The sequence below is a fragment of the Misgurnus anguillicaudatus genome, chromosome 20 (assembly GCF_027580225.2).
Source record: "Misgurnus anguillicaudatus chromosome 20, ASM2758022v2, whole genome shotgun sequence".
NCBI classification, from domain to species: domain Eukaryota; kingdom Metazoa; phylum Chordata; class Actinopteri; order Cypriniformes; family Cobitidae; genus Misgurnus; species Misgurnus anguillicaudatus.
The window spans coordinates 27,581,603-27,595,391 of record NC_073356.2 but is presented as its reverse complement, the minus strand read 5'-3'; the positions used below and the strand labels follow the sequence as shown (position 1 = coordinate 27,595,391).

The 13,789-nt window shown below is 36.5% G+C and overlaps 1 protein-coding gene and 1 long non-coding RNA gene across 3 annotated transcripts in view; one reads left to right on the top strand and one right to left on the bottom strand.

Annotated features, from left to right (window-relative positions):
• Window positions 1-2,600, top strand: part of nudcd1 (NudC domain containing 1) — a 28,392-nt gene extending 25,792 nt beyond the window's left edge. Inside the window, exons 9-10 of the mRNA XM_055220395.2 lie at window positions 87-246; window positions 1,966-2,600. Coding sequence (XP_055076370.2) covers window positions 87-246; window positions 1,966-2,252 — 447 coding nt within the window. The 3' untranslated portion in view covers window positions 2,253-2,600. The remainder of the gene's footprint in view (window positions 1-86; window positions 247-1,965) is intronic.
• A 4,412-nt stretch (window positions 2,601-7,012) lies between these two features.
• On the bottom strand, window positions 7,013-11,679 carry LOC129438738 (uncharacterized). 2 transcript variants are annotated; one of them, XR_012359754.1, is made up of 6 exons: window positions 11,354-11,679; window positions 10,270-10,456; window positions 9,295-9,447; window positions 8,609-8,624; window positions 8,067-8,480; window positions 7,013-7,961 (listed from the first exon to the last, which is right to left on the bottom strand). It is a non-coding gene; the product is annotated as an uncharacterized lncRNA (long non-coding RNA). The 2 variants fall into 2 exon arrangements; XR_012359753.1 differs by lacking the exon at window positions 8,609-8,624 and having other exon boundaries at window positions 11,354-11,675.
• Window positions 11,680-13,789: the final 2,110 nt, after the last annotated feature.

Below are 13,789 nucleotides of genomic sequence, written 5' to 3'. Positions count from 1 at the left end.
TATTATTATGTACCTTTTAGGTATAAAGTGACATATTTCATTTTTTTAATTATTGTATCATCCATATGTTTTTTCTTAACTTTCAGGTGAACCTCGGAAGCAACCAGTTTCTTTTCTCAGTTCACACTGATCCTTCTGAGATGCCGGCTTTTTGCTTGCGGCATGACGTCGATGCCCTGCTGTGGCAGCCACGGCCCAACCAGGACAATGATATATGGGAACACGTTGCTACGTTTAATGCACTCGGTAAGGCCAAATGTTTGTAAGTGCAATGAAATTAAAGCTGTAAATGTAGCTATGAATAGTTGTTAACCGCCTGAGGCTTCCTTATACGCCCATTGCTTCAGTTTGAATCTTAACAAATGTACTGCAGATTCCAGTTTATTCTTATTACATTGAGTCCCGGTTTCTCAGACAGGCCTTACTGTGGGTTATCACCAGAGGCGTCAAATTCGCGTCTACTGTGCGTAGTTGGACGCTTAAACATTTTGAGTTTATTTGCTTCATTTGTGAGTGAAAGCCGCGTGTGAAATTTTAGTAATTCGAAACATTCACGCAGAAATCCGTGTCATGGAAGGGGCTTCTGTGACTCTGCTCACTTCCTGTAATCACGTTACTACTAGAGCAAGCTCCTGATTGGTTAAGGCGGTGTGTTTTTTAGCCAAAATTTAAATTTTTCAACTCGCGCGTAGCCCGCAGCATCGCTCAATTTGCACCATTCGCGCAAACGAGGCGGAATCGCATCTACCGCGCCACGCTAAACGCCTTATTCGCGAAGCGAGACCTTCATACGCGCGTCAACACGTCTTTACATTGACTTAACATTGAAATCACTCACGCTTGATGCCTCTACCGCAGCTGGTGTGAACGCAGCATAAGGCTTAGTCCCAGATTATAATGCATGTTAATTCCCTGCCATTGACGAGTTATTATTAAAAATATTATTTACTAATTTTAAACTCTGTGTATGTTTTGATAATCATTCTGAATGGGATCTCTAACAAAATTCCTTCACAAAAATGCAATTATTACAGCTTTTTGCTAAAGAAAATATTTCTAAAGAAAAATACCCATATTTAAGAGTTTATAAGCAGGCAAAAAATATAGATAAGATAAAACGTTTTTTTCCCGTTTTGTTTGTTTGTTGTTTGTTTGAAAGCAGAGGGTCTGATCTTTCATTTGATATATTTGTATGTTTATATATTAAAAAAAAATATATATATATATATATATATATATATATTGCGAAAATCACAAAAAATGCTGGCGGGCAACTTTTTAAAAAAAAATAAAGGCTGGTGGGGAATGAGTTAAAGGAACGGTATGTAGGATTGTGGTCAAAATTGGTTTTGCAATCACACAACTTGTGGCTAAAACTGGTACTGCAATCACACAACTGGTGGCCAATACACAAAATGACAACATAAACATCAGGCCTGCAACTCTGCAACTTTTTAAATGACAATATCCTGGTCAGACCACTGTTGTGAGTGATACAAGTATTTGCAATGAAAATGATTTCTTAATATCTGGTGACATATCAGGGCCATTTTATGATTAATTTATATACATTTCTTACATACTGTTCCTTTAAACATATTAGCTAATTATTTTGTTTAAAGATGAATATTAGTAATGTTTTTATATAAAAGCTGCTTAAATGCCGTAACTCTGGCTTAATCTCAGCCTTGTCTGTGAAACCGGGCCTTCTCACTTCCTAAATGCTAAACTCCCAAGTAGATTTGTTATTTGAATTACCATGCCATCTTGCATTCATTTTGAAGCAAATGCCATTCGATCCCCAGGTAATGCACTGTAAGTCGCTTTGCATAAAAGCATCTGCCAAATGCATAAATGTAAATGTAATGAGTTTTTTATTCATACCTCTCAATGGTGTAGATTAATAATTCAGTCTCTGCACACAGTTCATCTAATGATGTTAATTTGTTCAATCTTTCCGTTCAGGCTATGTTCAAGCATCAAAACGTGACAAAAAGTTTGCGACCTGTGCCCCCAACTTCTCATACTCTGCTCTGGGCGAGTGCCTCAGACGAGTCTTCATCTACCGTCAGCCCTCGCCTGTCGACACGGTACTCTTTAACCGGAAACGGGGCCAACAGGTCGGACAGGTTGCCAAGCAACAGGTAGCCAACCTGGACACCAATAACCCTGTGCTCGGTTTCAGGGCCAGTAATGAAAGACTGTTCATCCTTACTGCCAACAACATGTTTGTTCTGAAGGTGAACAATTGATCATTCCAACATTTCTGAAGGATAATTTGGCACATTTAATCCAAGTTGTCCAAGGACATTTTTGTGTCATATGTAGATTCAGCCTGGATTTCATCCTGCTCGGATCTTAAACACGACTGTCAAACTTCAGGGCCTACGGTAGTTGATATGAAATTAGTAAGAATTGGTTTGTCTAAGTATGTTAGTAGGTGTATGTTTACATGTGAAAATGTTAAGAGCTTAATTTACGCTTAAACTTCTTCCTAAGACACAATCTATAGCTTGAGCACGATTTCACATTTCAGAAAACGTCCTTATCATACAATGTAAGACAGATACATGCTGAAATAAACAAGCATGTGTATGACACTGACTGTTTTCTGTCTTACTATGTGTACTCTATAACCTAATCTTTTACCTATAAACTCTAATTATAATCCATGTATTTCTGCATATACTACATAGCACATACTGTAGTTGCTATAAATTTGAGTTTTTTAGTAGGGCTGCATGAAATTGAAGCCAAATGCGATATTCTATAACATGCTAAATAATATGTTTTACAGTATGTGATGCGATAATTAGGCCTGTCACGGTTATGAAATTTGGCTGACGGTTAATTGTCTAATGAATTGTGATGATTATGACGGTTAATTGCCTGTTTAGGGCTTTGACGATTATGACAATTAGTTGTCTATTTTATTGCTTTGACATTTAATTCTCATACATTTTTTTCTTTGTTTATGAAATAATTTTTACATGATTATTTAAAAATTCAATATTTTGCAAGGTTTACCTGGCAGTAAATATTAATAAACATAACACATATTTAAAAGTAGTGCTGCCTCACGAATTGTCGCGACTGATCGTTTGCAGAATGGAATTTTTGTTTACATGGTGTGTGTGTGTGTGTGCTGTGTATAATAGTTATGTTTCTATAAATACACACACATACATGTATGATTTTAAGGAAAAAAAGTATATAATAAATATTTATATTTTTATATAATATAGATTATATATAAATATAAACTTGTATATACACATGCAAATAGTTCTTAATTATATACATGCATGTGTATGTGTGTATTTATACATAGTTATTATGCACAATACACCCACATGTATTGTGTAAACAGGAACTTTTGTTTTGCAAACGATTAGTCGTGACTAGTCGTGAGGCAGCACTATTTAAAAGTAATTATTTTATAATTATATCTTTTAAAAACCGAAGATTCTTCATAAGAAATAAACACAATAAAGTGTCTAAAAATGTATAGAAATAATACCAGAACATGCTTTAAATAGTAGCCAATCCTACTAAGGCATATTAGTACTGGATCACATGTCTGTAGTAGCTGCAAAAAAATATATTCCTTACAGATCCTTAAGAATAGCATCTTCCCTAAATTAGGAATGGCTGTTTTGGAAATGTATGTTTTACGTGGCAGGTCATACTGCTTATCAAAGTTTTGCAGCGTTACTTTAAATGTAGGCTCCCCCTTGTGTTTTTTAGAGAGATGTGCAATCATTGCGGTGATCGGAAATCATCGCGATGAGGTCAAACAATCGCGATGAGACAATTATTTAATTCAATTCAATTTTATTTATATTGCGCTTTTCACAATTGTTTCAAAGCAGCTTTACATTATTAAATGTACGAAAAGCATAGAAAGCGGGTGTAATAATAGTGTAACGTGTACAGTAAAGTATTAAGTTAAGCCAAAGGTGGCGAACTCTCCAGTAGATGAAAAAAAACCTAGGAGAAAAACCATCCTGGCTAGTCCAGGGGGAAAGCTCCTAGGAGGAGAAAACCCCCTGAGAGAGATACATATATATTTATATATATAAATGCTATCGGGGTATGTGAACGGGTAAGCGGATTGTCTAATCATTTTGACAGCCCTAGCGATAATACTTTGTTTGTAAAATCTATTACAATTATATTAAAATATATTTAAAGGTGCACTGTGTAATTTTTTTATAAGGATTTTTGGCAAAAATGCAAAAAATATACATAACTATGTTATCAGTGGTGTATAAAAACCTTATGCTGTGTTTACAGCAACCGTGTTTGGGGCGTCAAAATCGCGTCTACCGCGCGTAGTTTGCAGCTTGAACAGTTTGAATGCATCTAGACGCGCGGAAAAAGCAAGCATTTGACGCGCGTCAGAGGCGCGAAATTCCGCCAAAGTTCTAATTTTTCAACTCAGGCGTAAGCACAAAAAGCACCATTCGTGAAAAAAAAATGCATTCGTGCTTAACGTGCTTACCGCGCCAGACGCTGAATTCGCGCGAACTAGACGCGCAAATGAGGCGGAATTGTGTCTTCCGCGTCGCATCAAACACCTCATTCGCGCCGCGAGACCTCCAGAAGCGCGTCAACGAGTCTTCACATTGACTTAACATTGAAATCACTAGCGCTTCAAGCCTCTACCGCGGCTGGGGTAAACTCAGCATTACATTTTGAACTTGTATGTTTTTATTATCTTAGAAAGAGTAGTTTTTATTTACATACAGTGTGGGTCCCCTTACATGGAAGTCACCATTTTGCATCGCCATGTTTCTACAGTAGCCCTAAATGGACAAACTACAGAGTTTTGTCACCACATTGTCTTAGACGATGACTTGTTTGTTCTGTGGTGGCTACCATAGCTTCTCTATGTAAGTGGTGGACTGAGCTGTTGATCTCACTGCTAGATGGCACTAAAATTTACACACAGCACCTTTAAAATAAAAGTGATATAATCATGTTATATAATCATGTTTCACAATCAAAAAACTCTCACTAGTCTCTCTGCTGTCTGCATCAACCTAAAGCTTTGATTACATGTATACATACATATACATAACGTTTTGAATGATTAAAGTCATTCACTTATTGCATACCATTGTGATATGCATATTGCTGTATGAACATTTTCGCTATTTTGGTGTATATTGTGCAGCTATATTTTTTAGCTTCGGCAGCCAGTAATGAGAAATCTGTTTTGTTTCTCATCTTTTTTCTTTGTTTGGTCTTAAAGTCCTCTGTGCTATTACAGTCACAGCAGGTTGCACAGCACTGCCGACAAATCAATTCATTTATCAGACACGAGTCTTCAGTCAGAGATCACAGTTAAAAACCATGAGATCAAAATTGAACCATGTGGAAAATGTGGTGCATTTGTCTCATACATGAATTACATTTAGAGGTTTGAGATATAACTATATAAGTGAGAATCATTTTATAATGCCCATTACATGTAGGCATCTAGTGTTTATATCGCATTTTTGCTTTAAAAACTATTTTTTTATGTATTCAAAAACGTTCTTCAGTTATAGCTCAATATGCAAAAATACGTAAGACAGTCAAAGGTATTTTTTAAAATACTGCATCTTTTTGGAGAATGAGCCTTAAATCGAGTCAGTACAACACATAAGAAAATGATCTCATAGTCTCTTGTTTTTTTTGGTTTGACAATTTATATCTGTCCAGGCCTTGGTTGTTTTTCACCCGTGTCACAGACCTTTCAAATATAATTGGTCGCTAACCAAAGAGATGTGCCTGGGAGATAGATCCATCTCCTCTGTTTCATTTAGTGGCTTAAACCTTATTTTGTTGAAGCTTTAGATTAAATCACAGCTTCTTGATTGAATTAGCCTGCGATGTTAGCTTTCGTTTTCTGTAGCAGAATCCCTGGACACCTAAGTTAGATCAGTGATATTCGTCTAATTCATATGAAGAAGGGCTGTGTGTTTATAGCATAAATGGAAATTTTTCAGCAGCTGCTGCTCTGAAATCAGTCAAGGCTTTTGGTATTTTGTATTAAAGGGGACTTTTTTAAGATGTCAAATAAATCTTTGGTGTCAGCAGAGTACATATGTGCAGTTTTAGCTCAAAATACCCCAAAGATAATTTATTATAACCTGTTAAAATTGCCACTTTGTAGGTGTGAGCAACAATATGCCATTTTGGGTGTCATATTTAATGCAAATCTCTGCACTAAATGGCAGTGCCGTGGTTGGATAGTGCAGATTAAGGGGTGTTATTATAATAAGATCCTCTTCTGACATCACAAGGGGAGCCAAATTTCAATGATCTATTTTTTCACAGTCTTCCAGAGAATGGTTTACCAAAACTAAGTTAATGGGTTGATCTTTTTCACATTTTCTATCTTGATAGAAGCACTGGGGAGCCAATTATAGCACTTAAGCCCGGGATACACTGCATGATTATTGGCTGTCCCAGACGAAAGATTGCCATCGTGAAACAATCGTCGCGATTTCTGTGATCGTGGCTCTTCATCGGTGGTCCTTTGTCGTACAATGAGAGAGGTTCAAAGATGGACGTTTTCCCGGTCTTGCGTCCAAAGATAGCCTACGATAGTTTTCTGACAGTGTCAGAAATTCGGCATGATCACTGCACAGTGTGTTTGCTGCTACGACCTGCGCGCCGGTATTTGTTTACCACGAGCGCATGCTGCACTGTCAGAAAAAAGGTGTCAAATTTGTACCTTTTGGGGTACAATGGCTTGTCACTGGGGCAGTACCCTCAAAGGTACACTCATTGTACCCTTTACCATAGGTACATATAAGTACCCTTGCTGATTGTACCTTTCAATGACAAAAATGTACCTTTGGTGACTAAATTGTACCCTGTACTCCAATGGTACCATAATGTACCTTCATAAAAGGTGCAAAATTGTGCTTTTAAGGGTACTGCCCCAGTGACAAGCCTTTTGTACCTTACAATGGCAAATTTGTACTCTAGACTGTACAGCACATTAAAAAGGCCAAAATGCTGTTCTATTACATTTATTAAATATTTTTAAAAATCCTCACATTTTTTCATATGAACATTAAGCACTGTATTACAAATGTCTCATAGCAGGATCAAAAGTTAATACACTTTTAAATATACAGTTTTAAACAGCAAGCATCACATGTTAAGCTTTTTTTCAAAAGAAGTACAACATGTCATTTCGTTTTTTTATATAAAACATAACATTAAAGTAAACAGTACTTCAAAACAGTACTAAGTCTCAAATTTTCTTTCCTTAAAATCACAAAGCAGCTGTTTTTTCCACAACAGTACACAATTCATTAACTTTATACTCTTAAATTTAAAAAATAAAAAAACATTTTATCACCACCACACATTTCACACAACTACACATGTACTACACAATTCATTTGAACTTCTTAAATATTCTTGAGGATCACAAACATTTTATCATCAAGAGAGTATGTGTCAAGGGCCTGAAGTCCATCTCTTGCCCTGGTTTTATAAAACTCCACTCAGGGTCAACTTTGATTGTGTATGCATGAAAGTGTGAATCATACACCACTGGTAATTATACGCCGTGAATAGTCTGTTTAATACCATCTAGGCAAGGCCTTCTTTTTTTTCTTCTGCACCTTGTGCATGAATAATGTTGTGGTATGTTCAGCACAGGATATTGATCATTCGGGTGTCAGTTGTTGTAAGGGGCTTGCCACCCACCTTAATGATCTTGGCTATGGCATGCTGCAAGAAGGTCAGTGTATTCGTCATGCAGGGTGGATAAGCCAAGTTGAAAACATAGTAAGCACTGAAAGCTGCAATTACTGCATCCCTTCTTCAACTCCCATTCCCTGACACACCTCCACCTGATCCACTTTGACAAGAACTTGAACCCTCTTGGAGAAAGCCGTTTTCCAGTCAGTTTCAACCAACTGTATAGTTCGGTATGGAGTATCAGCATCACACTGTAAGATAAAAAGGTTAAACATCTATTAGTAAAAAAAATGCACCATTTATCAGAACAGAATGTATCAATCAGAGCATTACAAGTTTAACAAACTGTACCATACCTCTCCCAGTGTGACGAATCTCTCTGCTTTCTTTTAAGGATGTGAGAGTCGCACGAAAGTCCGCATCTATTGTAAAAATGTATTAAATTATTCTTCAGAAAGCAAATACAGAATGCTAATTTTATAATTTTATATTGGACTGAATTAAAAGCAAATCAAAACCGAAACCACAAACAAAAGTATCAAATTGCAAAAAAAATTTAATTCCCAACCCTATTTGAAAATAATATTTAGCCTTGATGAGCATAACACATTACAAATTAACAAAATTGGTCTGTACCTGGTAGATCTGCAAACATCTCAACTCTTGCTTTGTAGATTTTGGGAAGTGAAGCACCTTTGGCACAAGACTGGTAAAGCCCTCCCTGAAGCGCTGGCTTAAGCTGAATGCATTCTGTCAACTTCATCACACAACTGAAAATTAAAAGAAAGAGAAAGTTTACATGAACATACAATTTGAAAATAAATTCAAATTTTAATATTTTCATATTTTCCATTATCATTAACATTTACATGACCCTGAATAGAGGATGCATCCTTACCATTGACAACAATCTCCTGTTAAAACCAAATAAAATGTGCATAATTATAATAATAGAAGAAATACAAATTTTACTTCAAACCACACCAACCTATACATTTTTATGATTAAAAAGAAAATGGTTAAGAAAATGCACTCACAGACAAAATTTTATCTCCAATGACATTTAGAAAGATTGAGGTGAAAATTTCTTTAGTTTTTCATACCACAATTAGGGCTGCACGATAAATCGCATGTGTTTGTCACGCGCATCTCCTCAGTAATGCCGGTTCCTTGATTAGTATTAAATCGCCATCAGCTGTTTTCAGATGGAGCAGCTTTAACTGCACAGAGCCGTAGTTCACTGACAATCGGGGCAATTCGCATTATCACGGACTTTGGAGCAGCTTTAACTGCACAGAGCCGTAGTTCACTGACAATCGGGGCAATTCGCATTATCACCTGCGATATGTATGCGATATGGCCCAGCTTGTCAGGGAACTACGGCTCTGTGCAGTTAATGTCGCGCCATCTGAAAGCAGCTGTTGGCGATTTAATACTAATCAAAGAACCGGCATTGCTGACGTGATGCGCGTGGTATGGCATGCGATTTATCGTGCAGCCCTAACCACAATATATACCCATACCCTATGTCAAATATTTGTGGCCCTTGACTAATAAACTTGAACTACAAATGAATTCACTTACCCCATAAGTAGATCTGTGACACGCTGGTGAAGATTGTTCAGTGGGCCTCAGTCTTATGCACCCAAACTTGTCCTTACTTTTTCTCACCTCATCATGGACCAGAGGTGCACGTTCAGCTTTAAATTTCCGTTTGAGGGATTGGTGCCAAGTGTGCTAACACATGAGGGGGAAAATTATATAGATCATTGGTCAGCTGCATAACAGACTTGTCATGTATTTAGTCATGTATTTTTCTTCAAGACTGAACATAACTGTTTTAAGAATGTTACATAAAAAGGTAGACTGGTCTAAGCTAGTTGATCAGACTAGTTCTTAAAATACAGTCTTAAAGGTGCAGTGTGTAAATTTTAGCGGCATCTAGTGGTGAAGTTGCGAATTGCAACCAACGGCTCAGTCCACTGCCCAACCCTCGCTTTTAAAATGCATGAAGTAGCTACGATAGCCACCACCAGACAAACATTTCATCATCACAGATAACTTAGTAAAAATATTTGTCCATTAAGGGCTTCTGTAGAAACACGGTGGCACAAAATGGCGACCTCCATGTAGGAGGACCCTCGATGTATGTAGATAAAAACGTCTCATTCCAATTTTATAAAAACATAACGGTTCATTATAAAAGGTCTTTATACACCACTGATAATATAGTTTTGTGTATTATTTTTCATTTCTTTCAAGAGATCCTTCTAAAAATTACATACTGCACCTTTAACTTTACAACTATGTTTATGCAACTGGCCACAGGGAATTCAACAAAGAGATTTTGACATGTTACTTTTTAAACACGCATAAACCAAATCCACCAATTTCTGAAATGTAAATGATATACAAGCACATAAAATTTATGGAAAATAAATATAGAAAGACACCCTGCTTTTAAGATATCAGCATTGGCCATCAAAAAAATATATACATCATTTAAGCACTTAAGGGGGGGGGGTGCAAATAAGATACACAATACTCAGTACTACTTACATTTCAGTAGATGAAGTATCTTGATAGTTCTCTGCCGGCACTGGTTCTTAAGTTATTGTCACCACCTCCTTCATCTCACGTGCAAATTTGTTAAACTTAGCCTGTTTTATAAAGAAGCCTTCAAATAAGTATGAAACCATGTTCTCTGTAAGGCCACAATCTATTGTTTCACCATCAACCTCATTCTCTGTAAAAAGGAAAGAGTGGTCAGCATGAGCAATGATATAACAGCAACAATAAAATCAATGCCTTTAAACATTTATTTAATTTTCCGATAGTCCAAAATCTCTACCGGTTGAAAAATTTCTACTGGTTTATCATATCTACCGGTTTATCACCCACCCCTAAGTCTGTGTATTATAAAGTAATGCATTTGAACTGCTTGTGAATGACATCAAATACTGCAAGAGTAATTAAAAAGCATACAGAGCAGTCTACACTCGATTTTAGTTTTGAGGTAACAGACAGTTAATACATCTGACGGTCTCCGCAGCGCGAATACACCCAGTGTGTGAATTCGTGTTCGGCTACTGTTAACAAAAACTTCTGAACAACTTGGCAGAGTAATAAAAAAACACAGTATTGTTATACGTTTCTTGTTATGTGTTTAACAGCAAGCCGACCCACTTTGCCCAGTGGCACGCACCTGACTTACGTTAAAAGCTTTATTATGTAACTTAAATTCAGACACATGAAATACATGCGTGATGCGTCAAATCATACCAGGTGCTCACTCGCGTCCCAAGTGAACAAGAGCACGGGAATAAGAACATGCTGGAAACTAAATTTCTAAGTCTATGAGTCAATTAATGTTAGGTTTAACGTTAACTACAACATTGTGGCTGTACAACACTGTGGCGTTACGTGACGGACGTCGTTGCGTATAAGTTACACTAAAAGTTATATATTAAGCTATGGTTTAATAATAAAAACAACAAACTAAACATAAAAATCAATAAGTTTGTTTTGTCAGGCCAGTATTTAATGTTCCCCTCATTGCGTCAGGTTGGTCGCCTCACTAAGTCAACAGAACTCGGAAGAGAACCAACCAACGAATTTTCACAGTACTTAAAACTAAACTTACCTCTGAATTTCTGTGCTTCATCTTCGGTGACCTGTATTCCAGCTTCTTATTTCTGAAGAATATCCTCCGTGGATAGTGACTGAAGTGAGACCGCCATTATGTCGAGTAACCGTCGCGTCGTCCCAAATTTGTTAGCGTGCATAATCACGGCGCCTCGCGGTGTTCAACTTCAACCCCATTGGACAACACAAATTCGACGTTGAGTAACGTATTTTTTTTTAAACTGGTTAAAGCAATATTAAAACCACTTCATTATTCTGTTTCGTGTAACAGTAAGTACAGACAAAAACAAATTCCAGTTAAAAAAATATATAAAATAAAAAAAATATACATTTTATACATTTTATACATTTACCTATACATTTTACGTCTGCCCAAAAATAATAATAACAACAATAATACGAGACTTAATATGTATAAAATAAACAAATAATAGATTCATGAGACCAGACTGTTGGTTAGAGATATCCAAAACAAATAAAATGTAATTTTTGACCGCCAGACACAGATAAATCAAGGCCAGCAGCAAACAATAGGAGTGGCCAAGATCAGGCTGTGCTCAACAGGTGAACGAGCACTGCCGCCCGCTGGTATTTCCGAATTTGACTTTTTTTTTAAAGCGCTATCTTCACTAAATGAGTGCAGATGTAAAGATTATACATATGTATTATCGCCTGAAATATTGTTAAAACTAAGTTTTGTGACCCAGAGACAATAATATTAAGAAACTGCTTACACAAGTAATTGTACCTTTGTTTGGAGATTATATGGTCCAAATATGGACCCTCTGACTGTTGGAAACCTTTTTGTACCCTTTTTATTCCTAAATGGTACATTTTAGTACCCTAAGGTGCAACTATGACCCACTGAGGGTACAACTTCGCCATTTGTACCCTAAGTGGCACAAATGGACCCCAACCGTACCCTTTTTTCTGACAGTGTGGTGACGTTGCGCAACGTGTGACGCTGCCTGCCGCCGAAGCTTCCGTGTCATCATCGTACAGTCTACATGCCTGTCGTACCCGAGTTTAAACGCTCCGTGTCGCACAGTGTGATAAGTTAATGATCTTATAAGAGGGCAAAAATCCTGCAGTGTATTCCGGGCTTTAAACATGGAAAAAATTAGATTTTTGTGATATGTCCCTTTTTAGTCCATGAAAGAAAACGTTGTGTAACAATGTATCAAAAAACCATGAATGAATCTCATGATTGCTAATTACTTCACATTACACATTAGATATATTCTTACTGCACTGCATACATTACTAGCAGAGATGTAAACATAATGTAAGGCTGAATTTTAAACTATTTCTCACATTTGATTTACTGTCTGTTGATGAAGAAAAATATTTCACGTTAACTGCAGGCACTTTCATAGAAGTTGATATAGAAGGATTTTTAATATTTAAAAATTAATGTGGATTATTTTTTTTAGATTAAAAACACGTACTGTTTAGGCTTATATAGGACTCAATGCAGTAAAATGATATTGAGGACATAAACAATATATATTTTTTTTTTTTGAGCAATATATAAGGACACGTGGCAAAAAACAATACAGAACCTTTGAAATAATCTATACAACCTATTAGATTCATCATACAGTAACAACATAAGTCCATCTATTGCTCGAAAAGGAGTGGGTAGAAGTCAGACTTAACCGGAAAAACAAATAAAAAAAGAAAATACAAGATAGTTACTTCCTTAATTATTAACATTATCATATTGAGAAAAACAAACTAACACAACCTAAAAAATACATAAACAATAGTTTTTTATGATGCTTTGAAAAATGTTGTGTATTTGTGCGCTTCAGCTCAAAAAACTCGAGTTTTCAAGTTCAAGGCGGCAGTCCAGTACAACAAAGTGAATCTAATCATCATTATACAGTAAAAAAGATCACTTCAAGAATAAAAACATGGCATTTAGTTTTGTTATAAAAACAGTGAAAACAAAAAAGAAAGGCAATCTTTATTATAAAAGCGGACTTTCAGAAAAACTACACACTCTTCCAGCCTACGATAAAATCATTTAGTATTTGCAACGTACGTTAATATTACAACATTTGTTTTTTAACAATGTGTGGCGCAATTTAAATTTGGGGTGGCACCCGGGGTGGCCAGTCAGATGTCCGGGCTCTGCCACTGAACCATAATGCATATGTTCCCATAGCTCAGCTGGTAGAGCATTGCATTAGCAACATAAACGTCATGGGTTTGATTCCCAGGGAACACGCATACTGATTAAAATCTTTGCTTAAATGCCCTGCAAATCACTTTGGATGAAACTGTCTGCCAAATGCATAAATGTAAATAGAGTTTTGCTCCATGCTTCATGAGGAGTTTAGATGCAAAACCCTCTAAGTGCATCTGACATGTTTTCTTAAAGGTACAGCGGAAGATTTTCTCGAATTTTAAAAAAGAACCGCCTTCTCCA